Raw genomic sequence first — 19161 nt, 5'->3', positions numbered from 1 at the left:
GATCAATGGAACAGTATAGAAAGCCCAGAGATAAACCCATGCACCTATGGTCAAGTAATCTATGACAAAGGAGGCAAGGATATACAATGGAGAAAAGACAGTCTCTTCAATAAGTGGTGCTGGGAAAACTGGACAGGTACGTGTAAAAGAATGAAATTAGAACACTCTCTAACACCATACACAAAAATAAACTCAAAATCGATTAAAAACCTAAATGTAAGACTGGACACTATAAAACTCTTAGAGGAAAACATAGGAAGAACACTCTTTGACATAAGTCACAGCAAGAGCTTTTTTGACCCACCTCCTAGAGTAATGGAAATAAAAACAAAAATAAACAAATGGGACCAAATAAAACTTAAAAGCTTTTGCACCACAAAGGAAACTATAAACAACATGAAAAGACAACACTCAGAATGGGAGAAAATATTTGCAAATGAATCAACAAAGGATTAATCTCCAAAATATATAAACAGCTCATGCAGCTCAATATTTAAAAAAAACAAACAACCCAATCAAAAATTGTGCAGAAGCCCTAAATAGACATCTCTCTAAAGAAGATATACAGATGGTCAAGAGGCACATGAAAAACTGCTCAACATCAGTAATTATTAGAGAAATGCAAATCAAAAGTACAATGGGGTATCACCTCACACCAGTTAGAATGAGCATCATCAGAAAATCTACAAACAACAAATGCTGCAAAGGGTGTGGAGAAAAGGGAACCCTCTTGCACTGTTGGTGGGAATGTAAATTGATACAGCCACTAAGGAGAACAGTATGGAGGTTCCTTAAAAAGCTAAAAATAGAATTAACATATGACCCAGCAATCCCACTACTGGCCATATACCCAGAGAAAACCATAATTCAAAAAGATACATGCACGCCAATGTTCATTACAGCACTATTTACAATAGCCGGGTCATGGAAGCATCCTAAATGCCCATCGACAGAAGAATGGATAAAGAAGATGTGGTACATATATACAATGGAATATTACTCAGCCATAAAAAGGAACAAAACTGGGTCATTTGTAGAGATGTGGATGGACCTAGAGACTGTCATACAGAGTGAAGTAAGTCAGAAAGTGAACAACAAATATCGTATATTGACTCATATATGTGGAATCTAGAAAAGTGGTACAGATGAACCAATTCTCAAGGCAGAAATAGAGACACAGATGTAGAGAACAAACGGAGGTACACCAAGGGGGGAATATGGGGGGGGATGAACTGGGGGATTGGGATTGACTAATATACAGTAATATGTATAAAATAGGTGACTAATAAGAACATGGTGTATAAAAAATAAATAAAATAAAATTCAAAAAAAGAAAAAAAGGGATTGCCTTTTGTATATTAACCTGTATATGCAAACTTGCTATAATAAGTAATTAGTTCTAGGATTCTTTTTGTTGATTCTTCCAGATTTTTTTTTAACATAGACTGCCATGTCATCTGCAAATAAACACAGTTTGAATTCTTCCTTCCCAATCTATATACTTTTATTTCCTTTTCTTGTCTTATTGCATTACCTAGGACTTTCAGTACAATGTTGAAAGGTAATGGTGAAAGAGGTCATCCTTGCCATGTTCCTGATCCTATTGGGAAAGCTTTGAGCTTCTCACCATTAAGTATGACTTGGTTGTAGTTTTCTTGTAGATATTCTTTACAGTTGAGGAAGTTCCCTTCTATTTTTAGTTTACTGAAAGTTTTTATCATGAATGGGTGTTGGATTTTGTCAAATGTTTTCTCTATATATGTTGTTATTATTGTATGGTATTTCCTTAGCCTATGATGTGTTAGATTACATTAATTTATTTAGTGTTGATCCAGCCTGTATACCTGGGGTAAATCCCATTTTGTCAAGGCATATGATTCTTTTTGTACACTGTTGGATTCGATTTGCTAATATTTTGTTGAGGATTTTTGTTTCTATGTTAGTGAGAGATATTGGTCTGTAGTTTTCTTTTCTTGTAATGTCTTCATCTGGTTTTGGTGTTATGGTAATGCTGGTCTCATAGAATGGGCTAGAAATTCTTTCCTCTGCTTCTATATTCTGGAATGTTATAGAGAATTAGTATAATTTCTTCCTTAAATGTTAAGTAGAAGTCTATGTGGACCTGGTGCTTTCTGTTTTGGAGAGTATCTTGGCGTTTTCTCTTTGCAAATTTGAATCATTTTAAAGCAGTTCTTGTCCTATGATATTTTGCACTTATTTATTAATGAAGTTTACATGTTTCTTCTCCTCAGTTGTGCTTTACAAAGAGTACCAACTATTAGCCTCTTATTTATAACCTGGGGTCAGAGGCAACATTGAGCATATCAGTTATGTAGAAACTGTGCTAAGAATTTATGTCTTAGATATGGAATTGTAAAGTTGATGGGCCACAGGAGTAGATGTGAATAAGGTTTAGAAATAAGACATGTATTTCACTCCCAGGTCCTGGATGCAGGAGCCCCAGCACACCATGCAGGACCACAGGGGAAGCATCAGCGTGGTCAGGAGGTAGAAAACGGTAGCAAGGGGGGAGCCAAGGCCATGGCCTTTATTGGGGTCTCCTTGGGAAAGGCAGGGCAGGGCAAGGTGAAGCGCTTAGGACTGGCTAGTTTGAATAGTGTTGGTGGCTCTAAGCTATAGAGTTGGCCTCTGGTTGCCTGGTACCTGGCCCTGGGGTGATTACGGCAGAAGAATTTTGCCTCCTGGGGAACACAGCCCAGATAGAATAGGCCTGACTCTGGATTGGTTTGTTCCCATATATCAAAAACATGCTCCTGGATGAGCCCTTTTCTATCTCCAAGAATTGGCTAGCCAGGGAGGGCCAGTCTCTCCCAGCCAGAAAGGTTTGTAAGGTGCCAAAACATCATACTATACAGAAAAGAAAAATATATACAATACAGAAACAATAAGTAATTCATTGTGCTGGAGTTCAGAAGAGGCCCCAGTGTACGGTGGAAATGGAAACCACTGATGGAGCATGACAAGTCTTACATGGGCAGCAGGCGTGCTGACAAAAGATGCTGCCGGCTGCTGAGTATCTACCATGTGCCCAGCATCGTACTGAGGAATTCCTACACATGATCAGAACACACAGTGGGATGACTCTCATTGGCCTGGGCCCACACCTTCTCAATGACCAGAGCCAGGCTCTGAAGCAGCCCTTCTTACACCAGGAGCATTATTTGTATCCGTAATGCAGCGTTCAGCGTGGCAGACTAGCAGGCATGTGCGTGCCCGCAACTTGGACTTGAATCACACTTGAGTTCAGCCTCCCCAGGTCCTCACCTGCACGGTGAGGGGAATTCGGGCTTCTGGGAGTCAACACAAGGGATGTAGCGGGCTCTCGGCACAGATCAGGAGCTTGGAGGGTGTGGGTCAGTTTCTGCCATGGGCCAGGCCTGGAGTCCCTGCAGGGCCCCTGTGCATGCCCAGGCCCCCGCACATCTCCCCAGAGGGCTGCCCGATGTTGTAGTGAAGGGCACTGATGACAGGTAACACTGTGTGCTAGACTAATGCGACTCTGGGCACACACTGAAGATTTCACAATGTTTTCATTCACAAACACAAACAGAAGAGGCTTACGTTATACTCAAAGCAGCGTGCCCAGGTGCCATGAGGTCAGGGGGACCCTGGGGGTGTACTGATGCAGCAGAAAACATTGGGCCAGACCTCAGGGTGCTGGACAGTGTCCAGGCAGCTCCCACCTTATTCACTCCAGCACTTTGGGCAAACTCTTCCCCTCTGCAATCTTCAGTTTCCCCATCTGGAAAATGATGGACTGTACCAGGTGAGCTTTATTTTTTAATTATTATTTACTAATTACATGTTTTTTTTAGAAAAACGTAAAATGGATTTAAGTGATGTTAAAATTTCCCATCATGTTACCTCCTAGATATTACCAGTGTTCCCATTTCCATGAATGTCTTTTTGGATGTGTGTGTGTGTGTGTGTGTGTGTGTGTGTGTATGATGTGTATATGTGTGATTTTTAAAACGGGATCACACTATACCATCTGTTCTACAGCATTTTTTCATTTAATATATTATGAACATTTTGTCTACAGTGTGTATTTACATACACAAGCATACATGTGTGTACATACGTGCACATGTACACAGGTGTGTACACATGTTGACACACAGATTACTGGCTGCAGAGCATTCCTGTCCTTAGATGTGTGTGCACTTCTATCAGGGCTCTTAAAATTAACGCTTCACAGACGTAAGAGGAAATGAGTGACTACTTGGTCTCATTGTCTCCTGATGCTTCTATAAGTGGAACTGCCCCTTCAAAGGTCGTGCGTGCTCGCAAGCCTTGCACCCAACGCTGAAAGCTGACCTGCCCTCCGGGAGGGCTGTGGCCACCGAGAGCCCAAGCAGCAGGGTGGCGAGGGCTCCCTTCCACCACCCACAGCACCTGAGCCTGGAGGGCTTCCCCAGTGTGATGGTCTGTGCCAACAGAAGGAGATGGGTCCCCAGTAGAACCCCTGTCTCTGACAATCTCCTTCAACACTCTTGGGCGCCTCCAGGATTCCGGGATCTCAAAGCATTAGGATATGACCTCAGATAGTGCCTCAATTTAAAGACAAAGGAGAGAACGGGGACAAAATCCAGCCACCCAAAATCACACAGCAACTTAGTGGCAAAGTTCAGATGGATAATACTTTTTAAAAATACCAGAAGAGTAGCAAGGGCAAAGCATGCTGATTTTGGAGTCAGACAGTCTGGGGTTCTCGTCTTTTCTGTTGTTGTTGTTCATTTTAAAGTATTATTAGTCACACCTGAGAGTGAACGCGTTTATCAGATCTTTCCCGAGAACAGGTTTTTCAGAGGGTGAGGATTTAGTGGTTCTGCTAGGCGCCCATAAATGATCTTCAGAAGCTACCCCGCCCCCCTCGCGGCTTAGTCTCCTCCTCATTGAAATGGGGATAATAAACATGCTGCTCTGGGTTCCTCGGAGGCTGAGATCATGTCTCAGAACCAACATTCACAGGCTGCGGGTTCAGGGTGGCGGCTGTTGCTCTTCTCTGCTGCATCCTCCCTTCAGCCCCTCCCCACCCCCCAAGATGCTTAAGGCGGGGTGGGAGGTTAGTGTGTTAAGTGACCAGTATTCTGAAGTGGTGTTACCATTCGTTCACTCAGCGTCACCTGGGAGTCGTTAGAAATGCCAATTATGGGTCCTCGTGCAGACCTACTTGCGGCTGGGCCCAGCTGGGGGCTCCAACAGGCCCTGGAGTAGTTCCAATCAGCTCAAGTTTGGGACTGCGGAGTCCGATTGCTGCGGTCACCCTCAGCTGTCCTACCTTCTGACTCTGCACTCCAGTCACGACAGGGCCTATCTGGTCTCGGATGCCTTGGGGACTGAGGTGGGGCGATGACCTCCACTCCTTTAGGATGTGGTGGCAATGTTGGTAAACCACTTGGCACGCTGTGAGGGCACCCACCTGTGGGCCCTGACTTCCTGAAGGCCCGGACACACAACCCAGTTGCACACAGAGGAACCTGCCAGGTGGAGCCGCTCAAGGCTCGGGGCTCCACCCCTGCGTGGCTCTTGCACCTGCGGGGTCATCAAGGGGAGACTGCATACAGGTGGGCTCCTGCACGCCTGCGTGGACCCCGCGGGTACTTCAGGGCTCAGGGGCTCGCCGTGCACTGCAGCTCGCCAAGGCATCTGGTCCCCGCTGGGAAGCAGGATGGACCCCGGGGCGCAGGTAGCCCAGGGCAGGATGGGGGCGAGGAGGGGGGATGCGGGCGTGCAGGCAGGGTCGAGGTGGGGCGGTGGAGAGGGAGGCTTCTGGGTGTGCCTGGGGTGCAGGTAAGCCGGGGCACGATGGGGCTGGAGGGTGGGGGTTTGGTGGGGTGCCGGGGACCAGGCAGGAGGGGAGGGGTCCTGCAGGTGGCCGAGGTAGGGGGGCACCAGCTCCTGCCGCCGGCTGAGGCAGAAGCAGGATCCGCCTGAGCTCCCGGTAGGTCGGGCAGGTCCTGCGCTGGCATCAGGGGGCCTCCTGGTCCTTGGCCTGGGGACCCAGGCCCACTTTTCTCCCCGACGGGCAACCTGTGCTCGGAGGCCCCGCCTTCCCAGGCACGGCACCCAATGCACCATCCCAGAGACATCAGAGGGGATTCCCTTGTTCTGCTGCCCCCCGCCCCCCACACCCCTCATCCCCCAAACCCTCTGTCCTGGGTCTCGGCCTCTCTGGGGAAAGCCTGGAGGCCCAGGGAAGCAGTGGGCAGCAGAGGGGAACCCATGCAACGCCTTGCTCCAGAAGCGAAATGGAAAGCGGGGCTGCACAATTAGGTCGCAGGCCCCAGGGGAAGTTCAAAACCTGACCTTCATAACCCTGTATTTTGGCTCCAGTGGGACCAGCTGACTCGAGACCCCTCAACCACTTCTGTCCCAACCAGGGGATTCCTGAGGGGATTTCTGATTCTCGGTGTGCCTGTCTCTTCACCAGCCAAGTAGGGCTTTCTTTTCTTTTTCATTTGTAAAGAGGTAATACGTACCCATGGTTTCAAAATAAAAAAGCATAAACAGGTACACAGTGACTCCCGCCACCCTCGGTCCAGCCCGCAGCATAAGTAAACATCATGTTTTTAGCCTCTTCTGGAACTTTCTTTAGATTCTTTTTTTCCCTCCGTTTGTACAAAAGGACTCTACCTAAAACAAAGAGATCTTTCCTTATCTGTATATTTTTTTAAAAATTGTATATAAAACACTTAAGGGTCCTTGCACATTTATCCATTAGGCTGTCGGTTTTTTCCTAGATATTAGAAAATTAACACCTTATTTATCTTTTCTAGAACTTGTGTTTTATCTTTTTTTCATTTAGTATATCATCTTTTTAAAAAATTATATTTAGTTTATTCTTTTCTTTTATGGCTTCTGTATTATGAGTTATTAAAAAGTCTTATTCCTGACAAATTTACAGAGGAATTCACCACTGTTTCCTTCCAATTCTTATATAGCTTTGCTTTTATACATTTAAATATCCATTTGGAATTTATCATGGTGAATGATGTGAATAAGAATCCAACTTTGTTTTAGATTTTTTAAAATTATTCTGCTTTTTCCTAGTAATCTATGATTTTTTTAAGAATATTCAGTGCCTTGTAATTTATTTCATATAAAGTATGAGGTAGGAACATGTTTTTACTATTGTTTTGGTTTTTTTCCAAATGACTGACCAGTCAGAACAACATGCAAAGAGGAAAAGAAAAAAAACCTCTCTTCCCTACTCCTTTGAAAGCCTACCTTTTCCCATATGATATTCCCATATGAATGTCGAGACCATCTTTTTTTTTTTTTTTTTGCGATACGCTGGCTTCTCACTGCTGTGGCCTCTCCCATTGTGGAGCACAGGCTCCGGTCGCGCAGGCTCAGCGGCCCGTGGCTCACGGGCCCAGCCGCTCCGCTGCATGTGGGATCCTCCCAGACCGGGACACGAACCCGCTCCCCCTGCATCGGCAGGCGGATCTCAACCACTGCACCACCAGAGAAGCCCTCGAGACCATCTTTTTAAAACAATACTAATTTTTTATCTGTAAGCTTTGTATATATATTTGTAAGACAATACTAAATCATTTTTTCTGTAATACTAAAACATTTTTTCAATATGTTACAATATCGCTTTATTAAAAAACATCAAACTTCCAAAATTGAATTATTGGCTCTTTATTCACTTTCATAAGTGGGTTAGTTAAAAGTAGCTCCTGTTAATAAGAATATCTTCGCTAGGGCTTCCCTGGTGGCGCAGTGGTTGAGAGTCCGCCTGCCGATGCAGGGGACACGGGTTTGTGCCCCGGTCCGGGAAGATCCCACATGCCGCGGAGCGGCTGGGCCCGTGAGCCGTGGCCGCTGAGCCTGCGCGTCCGGAGCCAGTGCTCCACAACAGGAGAGGCCACAGCAGTGAGAGGACCGCGTACCGCAAAAAAAAAAAAAAAAAAAAAAAGAATATCTTCGCTTGAAGTTTCTTTTTTGTAAAAGCCCAACCTTCCGCCTCAGCCCACGTCTTTATTCTGAGATCTCAGTCCCTGTTTGAAGTAGGAAGACTTAGTCTCTTTGGATAAGTGTTGATTATCTTCCAAGGGGTTTGGATCATTTATTTTTCTCCTTGATCTAGCAGGGGCTAAAAAAAAAAAAGTGAATTATCCTTACTACTTTATTTCTGTTTCTCCTTATTTCTCCTTGGATTTTGCTCTATGAGTGTGGATGCTATACTGTCTGGTGCAAAGATAATTATAACAGAAAAGCATTTTGGCTTTTACTACACTGTACTTTTATGATCTTAATGTATTTTGCCATGAATTCCGCCTTTTCCAATATAAATAGTGAAGTCGCTGAATTTTTTCACTTGTTCTTCTCTGATTGTCTTTGCCATCATTCTACTTCAAAACTTTCTGAACACCTCATCTTCAGTGCCTATTGCTGTATACAGGGTGGAGTTGGATTTTCCTTCTAATCCAATCTGAGAGTCTTTTAATAGGTGAGTTTTTTCTCTTTGCATTTGATGTGGCAGCTGTTTGAACTTTACTTCACGAAACAAGATAAGTAGATGATAAGTAAATGAAAGGATGTTCAATGTCATTGGATATTACAGAAATTCAAATGAAAACTACGCAAATGAGATACCACTACTCACCTATTAGAAAACTGAAATTTAAAAAAATTTTTAGGAGCTTCCCTGGTGGTGCAGTGGTTGAGAATCTGCCTGCCAATGCAGGGGACACAGGTTTGATCCCTGGTCTGGGAAGATCCCACATGCCGCGGAGCCACTAAGCCCATGCGCCAAAACTACTGAGCCTGCGCTCTAGAGCCCGCGAGCCACGACTACTGAGCCCACGTGCCACAACTACCGAGCCCACGTGCCACAACTACCGAAGCCCGCGTGCCTAGAGCCCGTGCTCCGCAACAAGAGAAGCCACGACAATGAGAAGCTCGCGCACCGCAACTAGAGGAAGCCCACACGCAGCAATGAAGACCCAACTCAGCCAAAAATAAAGAAATAAAATAAATAAATTTATTATTAAAAAAAAATTTAAACTGACAGTACTAAATGCTGGTGAGGGTGTGGAAGAAACGGAACTCTCCCTCGCTGCTGGTGGGATGGAAGGGATGGAAGAATGGCATAGCCACTTTGGAAGATAGTTTGGTAGTTTCTGATACCAACTCATTCTCTGGAGTAAATCTTATCTTTCAGGTTTATTTAGAGTTACGTTAATCCATTCTAAGCATTTTTGCTAAAGGAAACAATGTTCGAAAGGACCCCAAGGGCTACACAGAAGACGCCATGTAAATGATCGTGATCAGTTCATCCTCCCAGGAGGAAGGGGCACTTCTTCCCTGCTTTCTGGCGGAGCTCAAGGCATCCTGGTGCATGAAGCCAGACCTCCACAGACGTGGGCGTCAACAGCTCTGATCCACAGCTCGTCTCTTCCACTTACCTGCTTCTGGTCACTCACCCCACCCCGCCTTGATGTTCCCCTCCGTTCCTTGATGCAGATCACACCCACCTCATAAGAATACTGTGAGAAATCCAGGAGGACAGATTTTGAACGTTGCAGCACACTCCATGGAATAAATGCGTCCATGGGAAGCCCTCCCTAGACTGTATTTTCACCACATCTAATGGTTTAGTCAAGGATTTATTTTGGAAGAAGAAAAAAGGTGGCCACGATGGACACGCTGCTGTCTGTCGTGGGGTTTGGCACTGGGATATTATCAAGCTTTTCAAAAGCATCACACCTCACCCCACTCTCAGCATCTGCACCTGCACAACACAATTCCACTTACGTACCCAAAACCGCAGTTTTGTTTTTTCATGTTGAGTTTCAATGTTGAGATGATTTCATTGACATTTCAAACTTTTTTTTTCCTGAAAAGTATTACCTGAAAGTCATCTGTTTTTTCAGTCCTATCCTTGAAAACCATCTTTCTGACGGATGCTTAAAATTTTCACCAAAAAAAGACACAACTATTGAAAAGGCAGGCACAGCATGAGTGTGGTCTTGTCCTGTGATGGGTTTCATCTTGTGCTGGAAGCTTCCCTCGCTGGGGCAGCCCTGGAGTGTCTGCCTCATGGTTGTACCTCAGGAATGTGCCCGGTGGGGCTTGGTGCCGGGCCCGAGGCTCCACTTGCTGTGACCTTCTGGGATGCTGACCTCTGTGCTTTGTTTTGGCAGCTTCCTGAGCTGAGCTCCTCTGAGGATGAGGGCTTTTCTTCCGTGACCAGACGGACGTCCCTGACAAGGGTCCTAAAGCACAGCACCCCAGAGGGAGCTGCCCCTAGCTGGCACTCAGAGCTACTGGGCGACGTCCCCTCACGCCAGGAAGGGGGCTCTGCAGGCGGGTCCCCACTGCCTGTGCGCTCCCCCTGGGACCTCCCTTCGTCCCCGGGAGAGCTCAGCCCCAAGGCCCCCCTCAGAAAGAGGCGGCTTTCCACCATCCGGGCCTCTGAGGTGCCCAGTGGGCAGCTAGGATCCAACTCGGACCCCTTTGCGCTGGAGGAAGAGCCACCCATGCCAGCCTCGGTCACCCGGCGGCGGCAGCAGCAGCAGCGCAGGTCCCCCCGAGCAAGGAGATCGCCACCAAACCCGAGATTGCCCGGGATCCCAAACACAGCCAGGAGGAGGCCACGGGACCTGAAGAGACTGGCTGCTGCGGTAGGACCTGACCCCGACCCATCCCCTGGAGCTCTGGGCCCCTGCCCAAGGCCCCCTGGGAAGCATCCTGGTGGCAACTGAGAGAGCAAACGCTGCCCTTTCCTCACTGATGGGCCCCTGGCCTGGGCATTGTGAGGTCACCAGGACTGGAGGAGATCGTCCAGCTCAGGGCCCTGCCTGTATCCCATCCTTCCCCAACTCTGAGGGGTCCCCGTGACCCCACGGAAAGGACCTTTGCTTGTGCCATGAAATATGTGCCTCCCACGGTTCCCATGTGCTCCCCAAACTCCTTAGCATAGCCTGCCTTCCCGTGCTGTAGAGATGAGATAGCACAGGGTGGGAGTCCCCAGAAAGCCCCTTGCTCTGTCCTCCTCTCAGCCACGAGCCCCTGCAGCCGCACCTGCTCCCCTGTTCTGGCCGACCTCGGGGTCCTGGTGGGTGGAGGGTCTCCTGGTCCCTTCCCGCTGTGAGCTCTGCTTCCCAGCCCCTCAGCTGGTCCTCTGGTGACCTCATGTTCTAGGAGCTTCTCGGGAAGGGGCACTGCTGTGGACACTGCTGCCTTGCCTTTCACACGAGATCCTCTGCCCGTTTTTAAATTGGGTTTGCTTTGGGGCTATTGAGTTATATAAATTCTTTATCTATTTTGGATATTAACCCCTTATCAGATATGATACGATTTGCAAATATTTTCTCCCATTTCATAGGTTGCTTTTCATTTTGTTGATGGTTTCCTTTGCTGAGCAGAAGCTTTTTAGTTTGTTTTTACTTTTATTGCCTTTGCTTTGGTGTCAAATAAAAAAAATCATCACAAAGACCATTGTCAAGGAGCTCACCCCCATGTTTTCTTCTAGGACTTTTATGGTTTTAGGTCTGACATTCAAGTTTTTAAGCCGTTTTGAGTTGGTTTTTGTGTATGGTGTATGATAGTGTTCCAGTTTCATTGTTTCTGCATGTGGCTGTCTGGTTTTTCCAACACAATTTATTGAAGAGACTGTCCTTTCCTTATTGTACATTCTTGGCTCTTTTGTCATAAATTGACCATATATACATGGGTTTATTTCTAGGCTCTCTATGCTGTTCCTTTGATCTATGTGTCTGTTTTTATGCCAATACCATACTGTTTTTATTACTATGGCTTTGTAATATAGTTTGAAATCAGGAGATGCATGATGCCCCCAGCTTTGTTCTTTCTCAAGATTGTTTTGGCTCTGTGGGGGCCTTTGTGGTTCCACATGAATTTTAAAATTGTTCATAAAAATTTTTTTGTAAAAAATGCCATTAGAATTTTGATAGAGATTGCACTGAATCTGTAGATGGCTTTGGGTAACATGGACACTTTAACAATATCAATTCTTCCAGTCCACGAGCACAGAATATCTTTTCATTTATTCGTGTCATCTTCATCGCCTAGTGGTCTCTTTTCTCTTTCCTGTCTTACTTTTTCACCCTACTTCTCAGAGTGTCATTCGGTTCTACCTTCCAAGGTTACCTACTGTGTCATTCGGTTCTACCTTCCAAGGTTACCTACTGCAGGACGACTTGACTTTCCAGGAGCTCCCTCGTTCCCATAAGTTCCTCTCATTGGCCTTTGGCCCCCTCTGCTTGGCTTCACTTGCCTTTCTGGGGCCGCTGCTCATGGAGTGAGTTTTTCTGATGCCACCCTCCACACCCTGCTGAGTCTCGGGACCGTGCCTGGTTGTAGTCAGGAGTAGGTAATTACCAGCAGATCAGAAGCTCTGTGTGCATTTCTGGGTGGGACCTGTCGACCGGAGGCTGCCCGGGGGCCTCGGCTGCCTCTCCATTGCAGGACAGATGCTTCCCCTCACTGGTCAGTATCCCCACAAGCGAATGTCCTTCTGCTAGGAGAAGCATGAGCCTGGCTGGAATATTCTGGAGCTGAAGGAGAGAAGGGGCCTGCAGGTCTCACTGTTTCTGGTGGGGGGAGATTGCCACAAACCCTACCTACCCCCCGCTGAGCCTGGGTCCCCAGAAGCAGTGCAGCCCCTCCATGCAGGCAGAGACCCTCTTCCTCAATCCCTGGGACAGACACTGGGTCCTCCACGGCACCAGGCTCTCCCATTCCTCATTTTGCCCCTAGGGCTTGCCTCTATTTCTATACTTTCAGGGTATTTGGGGGACCCTGACCCACAGCGGGCCTGCCATCGGTGGCCGGCAGACCCCAGCCTTCTTTCCTTTCGCCTCCACGATTGTCCTCTGAGATCCAGTCCCCACACCAAATGCCACAGGATCTGGCTAAGCCACCTGAGCCCTGCCCCCCTCCACTTTCTATGTGCCTCTGCCTTGTTCAGCAACCTAAGTCATCCTGCTTCCATCTTCCCCACGCTGTCCTGGGGACCCTCTCCCTCCCTCCCCTGCCCTGGGCAGCTCTGGAAGAGCCCTTTGAAAACACAGCAGGAAAATGGCCCGTCTAGACAGCCTCACACAGACACTCACTTATCTGCAGGTGCCAACCACCCCTCACGTTCCCCTAGGGACCATGCCTAGCTGGTCCCTCCTTGTTCCTGTCCCCTCCCCAGTGACCTCTCTGTGCCCTTGTCAGACCCAGACCCTGGGGTCCTAACCCCATCCACTCACATACCTGCCTGTCCCCACACTGGGATTCGGTCCTCTGGGAGGTTGCTAGCTCCGTCTTGGGGTCATGGTGCCCGGCATGCGGGGGCAGAGCCGTGGACGCTGGCGAGGCCAGCTCTCACTTGTGAGTCCTGGGTGGTGCCCGAAAGTCAACCCGTGTGAGGGTCTGCAGCCCTGGGTGGGCACCTGCTTTTCCAACACAGATTGTCTCTAGCAAAGGTCAGTGCTCCTACAAGGTAGACCTCAGAGATGCCTTTCTTTTAACAGACAGAGCGGCTGAGGCAGTGGGAGATCCATCAGCTTCAGAGCATCGAGGAGGCCACCCAGCACGAACTCACCATCGAAGACGACTGAGTGCTCAGCCCCGGGACCGGGACGCAGTTGTGCTCGGGAGCTCCTGCTGTGGCCTGACTTACTCATCTGTCCATCCGACTGTCTGTCTGTCTGTCAACCCCACACCTTCCTCAGGACTTGCTCTGGGTCCAACCTTGACCTCCGTTGCACCTCTGGGTGGGTTGGGAGGAACTGGCGTATGATCTTGTTACTCAGATTCCAAATGTGGCTTTCAGAGGCGCCAACTGAGATGAGGGGATAGAGGAAGCAGGTACAGACAGGTGAGGTGGATGCCCCAGGGCCACCCTGGAGATACCCGGAGATGAGACGTAACCCATCTGCCCTGTCTTCTTCCCCAGCACCGCCAGATGAGCCTGAGATGCTGGGATGACACAATGTAGGGAATAGGACCAAGTTTCACAGGTAAATACCAAGGAGCTAGGCAGCCCACCCAGCTGGAGAGGACAGGGTCTTAGACTGCCACTCCAGGAAAGGCCAAAACAGTGGCTCTCAACTGGAGGGCATTCTGAGACTTTGTGGTTGCTGGTTTGTTTAGGGTATTGGGGGGCGGGGTGAGGAATTTAAACCCCTGCAGTTGTGCGGGGCTGTCTCCTGTCCCGTCCTTCTCTAGAACTGAGCTCTCTACCTCACTGCTTAGGATAAAGATCCCACGAAAGGGCTGGAGGTTTCTGTGACCCTCATACTGTAAGGAAAAAAAACAACGGGTGCCCAGGTCACTTCAGTCAGCATAGCCCGGCATCAGCGTCCCAGGTCCAGGCATTTCTGAGACACGTCTGTTAGTGGACCCGTTGTGATTATGAATACAGAGCTAGATTTTATCCTTGTAAATGCTTTCACACCACCCCTCCACTTTAAAAGTGGTTTTTTTCTTCCTTCTAAAAACCAAAAACGCTTACGTTTCCAGTGCCATCGTGTGCTGCCTCCGCAGCCCATCCTCCAGGCCAGTCATCCGTGACCTGGGTCTTCTCAGGGACGCAGATAAAGCCTATTGCTAGAGCAGAGTCCAACCGGGCACCCTAAACAGAGCCTCAGGCTGGCCTGAAACGACAGGAGGTGGCAGATTCCAAGGGACGGCAAGGTTGAGGATGGTCTAAGAGAGAGGGAAGAGTCTTACTCTGGAGCTGCTGGGTGGGTGGAGGGCATTCTAGATCAGAAAGATGCTCCCTGGAAGAGGCTTCATTTGTGTGGAGGTTTTGAATAAAGAAGGAATGATCGGGATTCCTCACAGGGGGTTAGATGCAGGCTGAGGGCTGCAATTATTGGGATAGTTGCTTCAAATTTCCTCTGTTGATGTTCTTATATATGTTGGCAAGAACTTATTTACTGTGTAGTGTGTTTAAACATTTAAGTTTTATGAGCTACTCTCTCCTTTACAAGCTGACTATTCGACTTGTTCATTTTTCCTTTTTTATAACAATTACCAGATCATAAAATAGTTCATACTTTTGTGTTACATTTGAAAAATTAAGAAGCAGAAAAGCTACCTATAATTGCAATAACATGGAGATCAAATACTTCAGTGTAATTCCTTCCCGTCTTTGTCATTAAAAATAAACAATTTTCACGAGAACTGTTCCCAAAGTCTGTGTCTGATGCAAAGTAATTCAGACGTGTAACCAAGTGAATTCTATCTGTTTTCATCCTTTAAAAGAAATCTGATTGAGAATGAGTCTAGGGAGGAAGAAAAAGAATGTAGGGACTTTGGGGAAGCTTGTTTTGAAAGACTGGGAATTACAGGGACTCAGGAAAAAGGTTTACCCCTGAGATAATTTCCTAGATATTTATGTTGAGTCTTGTTGACTGAAAAAAACGCACAACCTAAAATCTGAGAATTTTTTTACTCAGTGGACTTACTGAGGACTTAAGCCTGGATACAGCCTCTTGGATCACTCAGAGGGATGGTTCTGAAGAGGTAAAGGAGGAGCCAGGATATATCACAGTTTTTGAAAAAAAAAAAAGGTCGTTGAACATCAAAATATTATTGCTAATTAAAGAAGCAGACATCTCAAGTTAAAGCCTCTAGTGCTTTTCTATATGGGAAGACGCAAGAGGCTGGAGTCCTCGAAATCATTCCTTTGATGTGCACCTTAGCTATCCAGGACCAGCATCCAGTTTTTCTCCATCCTGAATCCCCTCAGGGTGCACCGTTGGAGCAGCGGCAGTGGCTGAGGACTGCAACATCCTTTGTTCACTGAAATGGCAGGGGACATCTTTTGTCCACACTCTCCTATGTGTTAACAAAAGAGATTCTTGACTTCCCGGGTGGTCCAGTGCTTAAGACTCCGCCCTCCCGATGCAGGGGGCGTGGGTTCGATCGCCAGTTGGGGAATTAAGATCTTGCGTGCCACATGGCGTGGCCAAAAAAACAAAACAAACAACCCCCAAAAACGAACCGAAAAAACAGATTCTTACATTCATACAACTGGAGTATATGTAAGTATCGTAGGCCCACTAGTTAAAGTGCAATTCTCCTGAATATCTCCCAAGTTAAACACAGGTGTTTGTGCACAAGTTCCATCCACTGGAATGCAGTGGCGGGAAGCAGAGGAACAAGCCTGTGCTGGCCAGTCTGCTGCCCGAGGGCCAGATCGCGCAAGTGGAGCGGAGTCCGTCTGACCCCCAGCACCCCACTGTATCCTCGGAGGAGGGCTGGCCTGGGAGAAGATGGGAATGAACAGGAGGGGACATCCTCAGGTCGAGGCACTCAGGACAACGGGTACTGCCAGCTCAGGTGGGATGTACAATGAGAATCTGCAAGATTTCCAAATGAATGGTTGTCATTGGCAAAATGACAAATCTCTTAACGGTAGCCCTTGGGAATCACACTAGTGATGTTCATTTAGAGCCCAGCATGGGTGTGACTTATACCACTATTTGGAATGAAAATGATTTCCTTAACTCTTGTTATGTATACAAACCTGTCTGTTTTGCAGAAAATGCAGTTTTAAAACATACAAGGAAAGGAAATGCCTCCTTCTTCCTGCTGCAGTTTCTATCTAACTTAAAATGAGAAGATATTTCTAAGCTTTATTTAAATAACACATTTTTCCCTCAAAGATCATATCTATGCACAAAGTGTGTAGTCCACACAGCATGTGCAGCCCCTTGTCACTAAGCGTGGTTCAGAAAACTGCTGTGTGGAGACTGCGTTTGTTGTATGGACACGCCAGCCTTACGTGTTCCAATTTCCCCATTGCCGGATGTTTTGTTTGTGTGTTAGTGTATCTTAGCTTCTGCTGTGTTTTAGTTTTCTACTGCTGCATGACAAGTGAACACAAACGTAGCGGCTCAAAGCAATCCACCTCTTCTGCTTGGCTCTGGTGGCTCAGCTGGGCCTCTGCCTGGGATCTCTCCAGGTGAGATCAAGGTAGACTCTCACCTGGGGCACCTGGGAGAGAATGGAAGAACCCAGTTCCCTGTGGTCGTAGGACTCAGGGCCCCTTTTCCTTGCTGGTTGTGGGCTGGGTGCTACTCTCAGATCCCAAAGGCCGTCCCCATTTACATGGCCTACTCCGTCTTCAGCTGTCAACCGTACAACGGAACCTGTTCACGTTTCAAATCCCTCTGCCTTTCTTTTCTGTCACCGGCCAGAGAAATTTCCTTGCTTTCAAGGGCTTTTATGAGGTCCAGTGTGCCAGGTAACATATCCAATCCCACAACTGTGGTTGGGGGGTGATATCTCATCCCTTCACAGATTTAGAGATACGGGGGCATGGACTCTTGGGGGTTCGTTTTAGCATTCTGTCCACCAGTATGTTCCCAATTTTTCATCATTATAAATAACACTGTGATAACAGCCTTAGTACAAAATGCTTTGTGCCCATGTCTACCAACCTTGTGATGTAGAATCCTGACGTTATTTTACTGGATTTAAGGATGTAACTGAGACAACGTCTCATTTTAAGTTGAATAGAAACTACACCAGGAAAAAGAATATACTTTTTGTGGTCCCTGTTATGTGTTACCAAGTGAGGTACAAATTACCAAGAGCAGTGCCCAAATGGGAGCTCACTGTGGCTTTCCTAGGGTTAAAAACTCTTTTAACACATTTACCAAACTGGGGCTTCCCTGGTGGCACAGTGGTTGAGAGTCCGCCTGCCGATGCAGGGGACATGGGTTCGTGCCCCGGTCCGGGAAGATCCCACATGGCGCAGAGTGGCTGGACCCGTGAGCCATGGCCGCTGAGCCTGCGCGTCCGGAGCCTGTGCTCCGCAACGAGAGAGGCCACAACAGTGAGAGGGCCGCGTACCGCAAAAAAAAAAAAACAAAACCAAAACATTTACCAAACTGAAAGGTGATATGAAAAGTTTTTTAAATTTACATTTCTTTCACTGAGAGTTCTGTTGAACATATGTCCATATGTTTTCTAGTTAGTTGTATCTCTTCTCTGAGAATCCTGTAAATGCCTTTTTTTTTTTTCCTTTTGGGATATTGTGCTATTCATAATGATTTTTAAAATCTCTTTCCTAGGAGTTGATTTTATTTGAAATTAAAGACACTATCAGAGAAAAGCTATACATCACAGGTGAAGGTTAATTTTATGTGTCAACTTTGCTGGGCTATGGTGCCCAGTTGTTTGGTCAAACCTCAATCTAAATGTCGCTGTGAAGGTTTTTTTTTTAGATGAAATTAACATTTAAATGAGCAGACTTTGAGTAAAGCAGATGACCCTCCATGACATGGGTGGGCCTCATCCAATCAGCTGAAGGCCTTAAGAGAAAAGACAGGGGTCCCATGAGGAAGAGGGAATTCTGCCTCCAGATGTCCTTCAGACTCAAGATGCAGTCTCAGCTCTTCCCTGGGTTTCTAGCCTGCTGCCCTGCCCTGCAGAATTTGGACTTGCCAGCCCCTACATTCGTGTGAACCAATTCCTTAAAATAAATCTCTCTCTCTCCATCTCTCCCTTTCTCCCTCTCTCCCCCTCCCTCTCTTTCTTTCCCCCTCTTTCTTCCCCTCTCTCTCTCTCTCTCTCTCTCTCACACACACACACACACACACACACACACACACCTATTAGTTCCATTTCTCTGGGAACCCTAAGACAACACACAAAGGAAAAACAACTTGATTGACACAAGTTTTCTCAAAGCAGTGATGGAAGCCATCCCTCACAGCATCAACTAAACTTGGATGGGATAATATTTCAAATTTTTCAGGGAAGAACAAACTGTCAACCGATAGTTGTGTACACAGTTTTGTTTTGTATCTTTTTTTTTTTTTTTTTTTTTTTTTGCAGTACGCAGGCCTCTGCTGTTGCAGAGCACAGGCTCCGGACGCACAGGCTCAGCGGCCATGGCTCACGGGCCCAGCCGCTCCACGGCGTGTGGGATTTTCCCAGACCGGGGCACGAACCTGTGTCCCCTGCATTGGCAGGCGGACTCTCAACCACTGTGCCACCAGGGAAGCCCTGTTTTTCATCTTTTAAGAAGGGAGATGAAGAGATTTGCATATGAACATAAAGTTAATTTATTGCTGCAGCTTGAGCTAAAGGAGCTCCTAAAAGATGGAACAAGAAATATTATCCCAGCAGGCTAGTCTGAGATGCAAGAAAGACTGG

The 19161-nt window shown here is 47.1% G+C and overlaps 2 protein-coding genes across 10 annotated transcripts in view; one reads left to right on the top strand and one right to left on the bottom strand.

Annotated features, from left to right (window-relative positions):
* The window catches only part of RAMP3 (receptor activity modifying protein 3), a 469110-nt gene that overhangs the window by 52282 nt on the left and 397667 nt on the right, over window positions 1-19161 (bottom strand). The gene's annotated exons all lie outside the window — the stretch shown is intronic.
* Window positions 3644-13604, top strand: CCDC201 (coiled-coil domain containing 201). The gene is made up of 3 exons (XM_060156221.1): window positions 3644-3787; window positions 10179-10658; window positions 13518-13604. Exons 1-3 carry the CDS (start codon window positions 3644-3646, stop codon window positions 13602-13604), a joined length of 711 nt encoding a protein of 236 aa, XP_060012204.1.

Source organism: Lagenorhynchus albirostris, chromosome 8 (genome assembly GCF_949774975.1).
Source record: "Lagenorhynchus albirostris chromosome 8, mLagAlb1.1, whole genome shotgun sequence".
Classification (NCBI taxonomy): domain Eukaryota; kingdom Metazoa; phylum Chordata; class Mammalia; order Artiodactyla; family Delphinidae; genus Lagenorhynchus; species Lagenorhynchus albirostris.
The sequence above is the reverse complement of the archived record's forward strand: the minus strand, read 5'-3'. Positions and strand labels throughout refer to the sequence as shown.

Coding starts and splice junctions, on each gene's coding strand:
- CCDC201 (XM_060156221.1), top strand. CDS start 3,644: ATGCAGCAGAAAACATTGGGCCAGACCTCAGGGTGCTGGACAGTGTCC. Junction 3,788..10,178: donor AAAATGATGGACTGTACCAG/GTGAGCTTTATT, acceptor TTGTTTTGGCAG/CTTCCTGAGCTGAGCTCCTC. Junction 10,659..13,517: donor TGAAGAGACTGGCTGCTGCG/GTAGGACCTGAC, acceptor TTCTTTTAACAG/ACAGAGCGGCTGAGGCAGTG.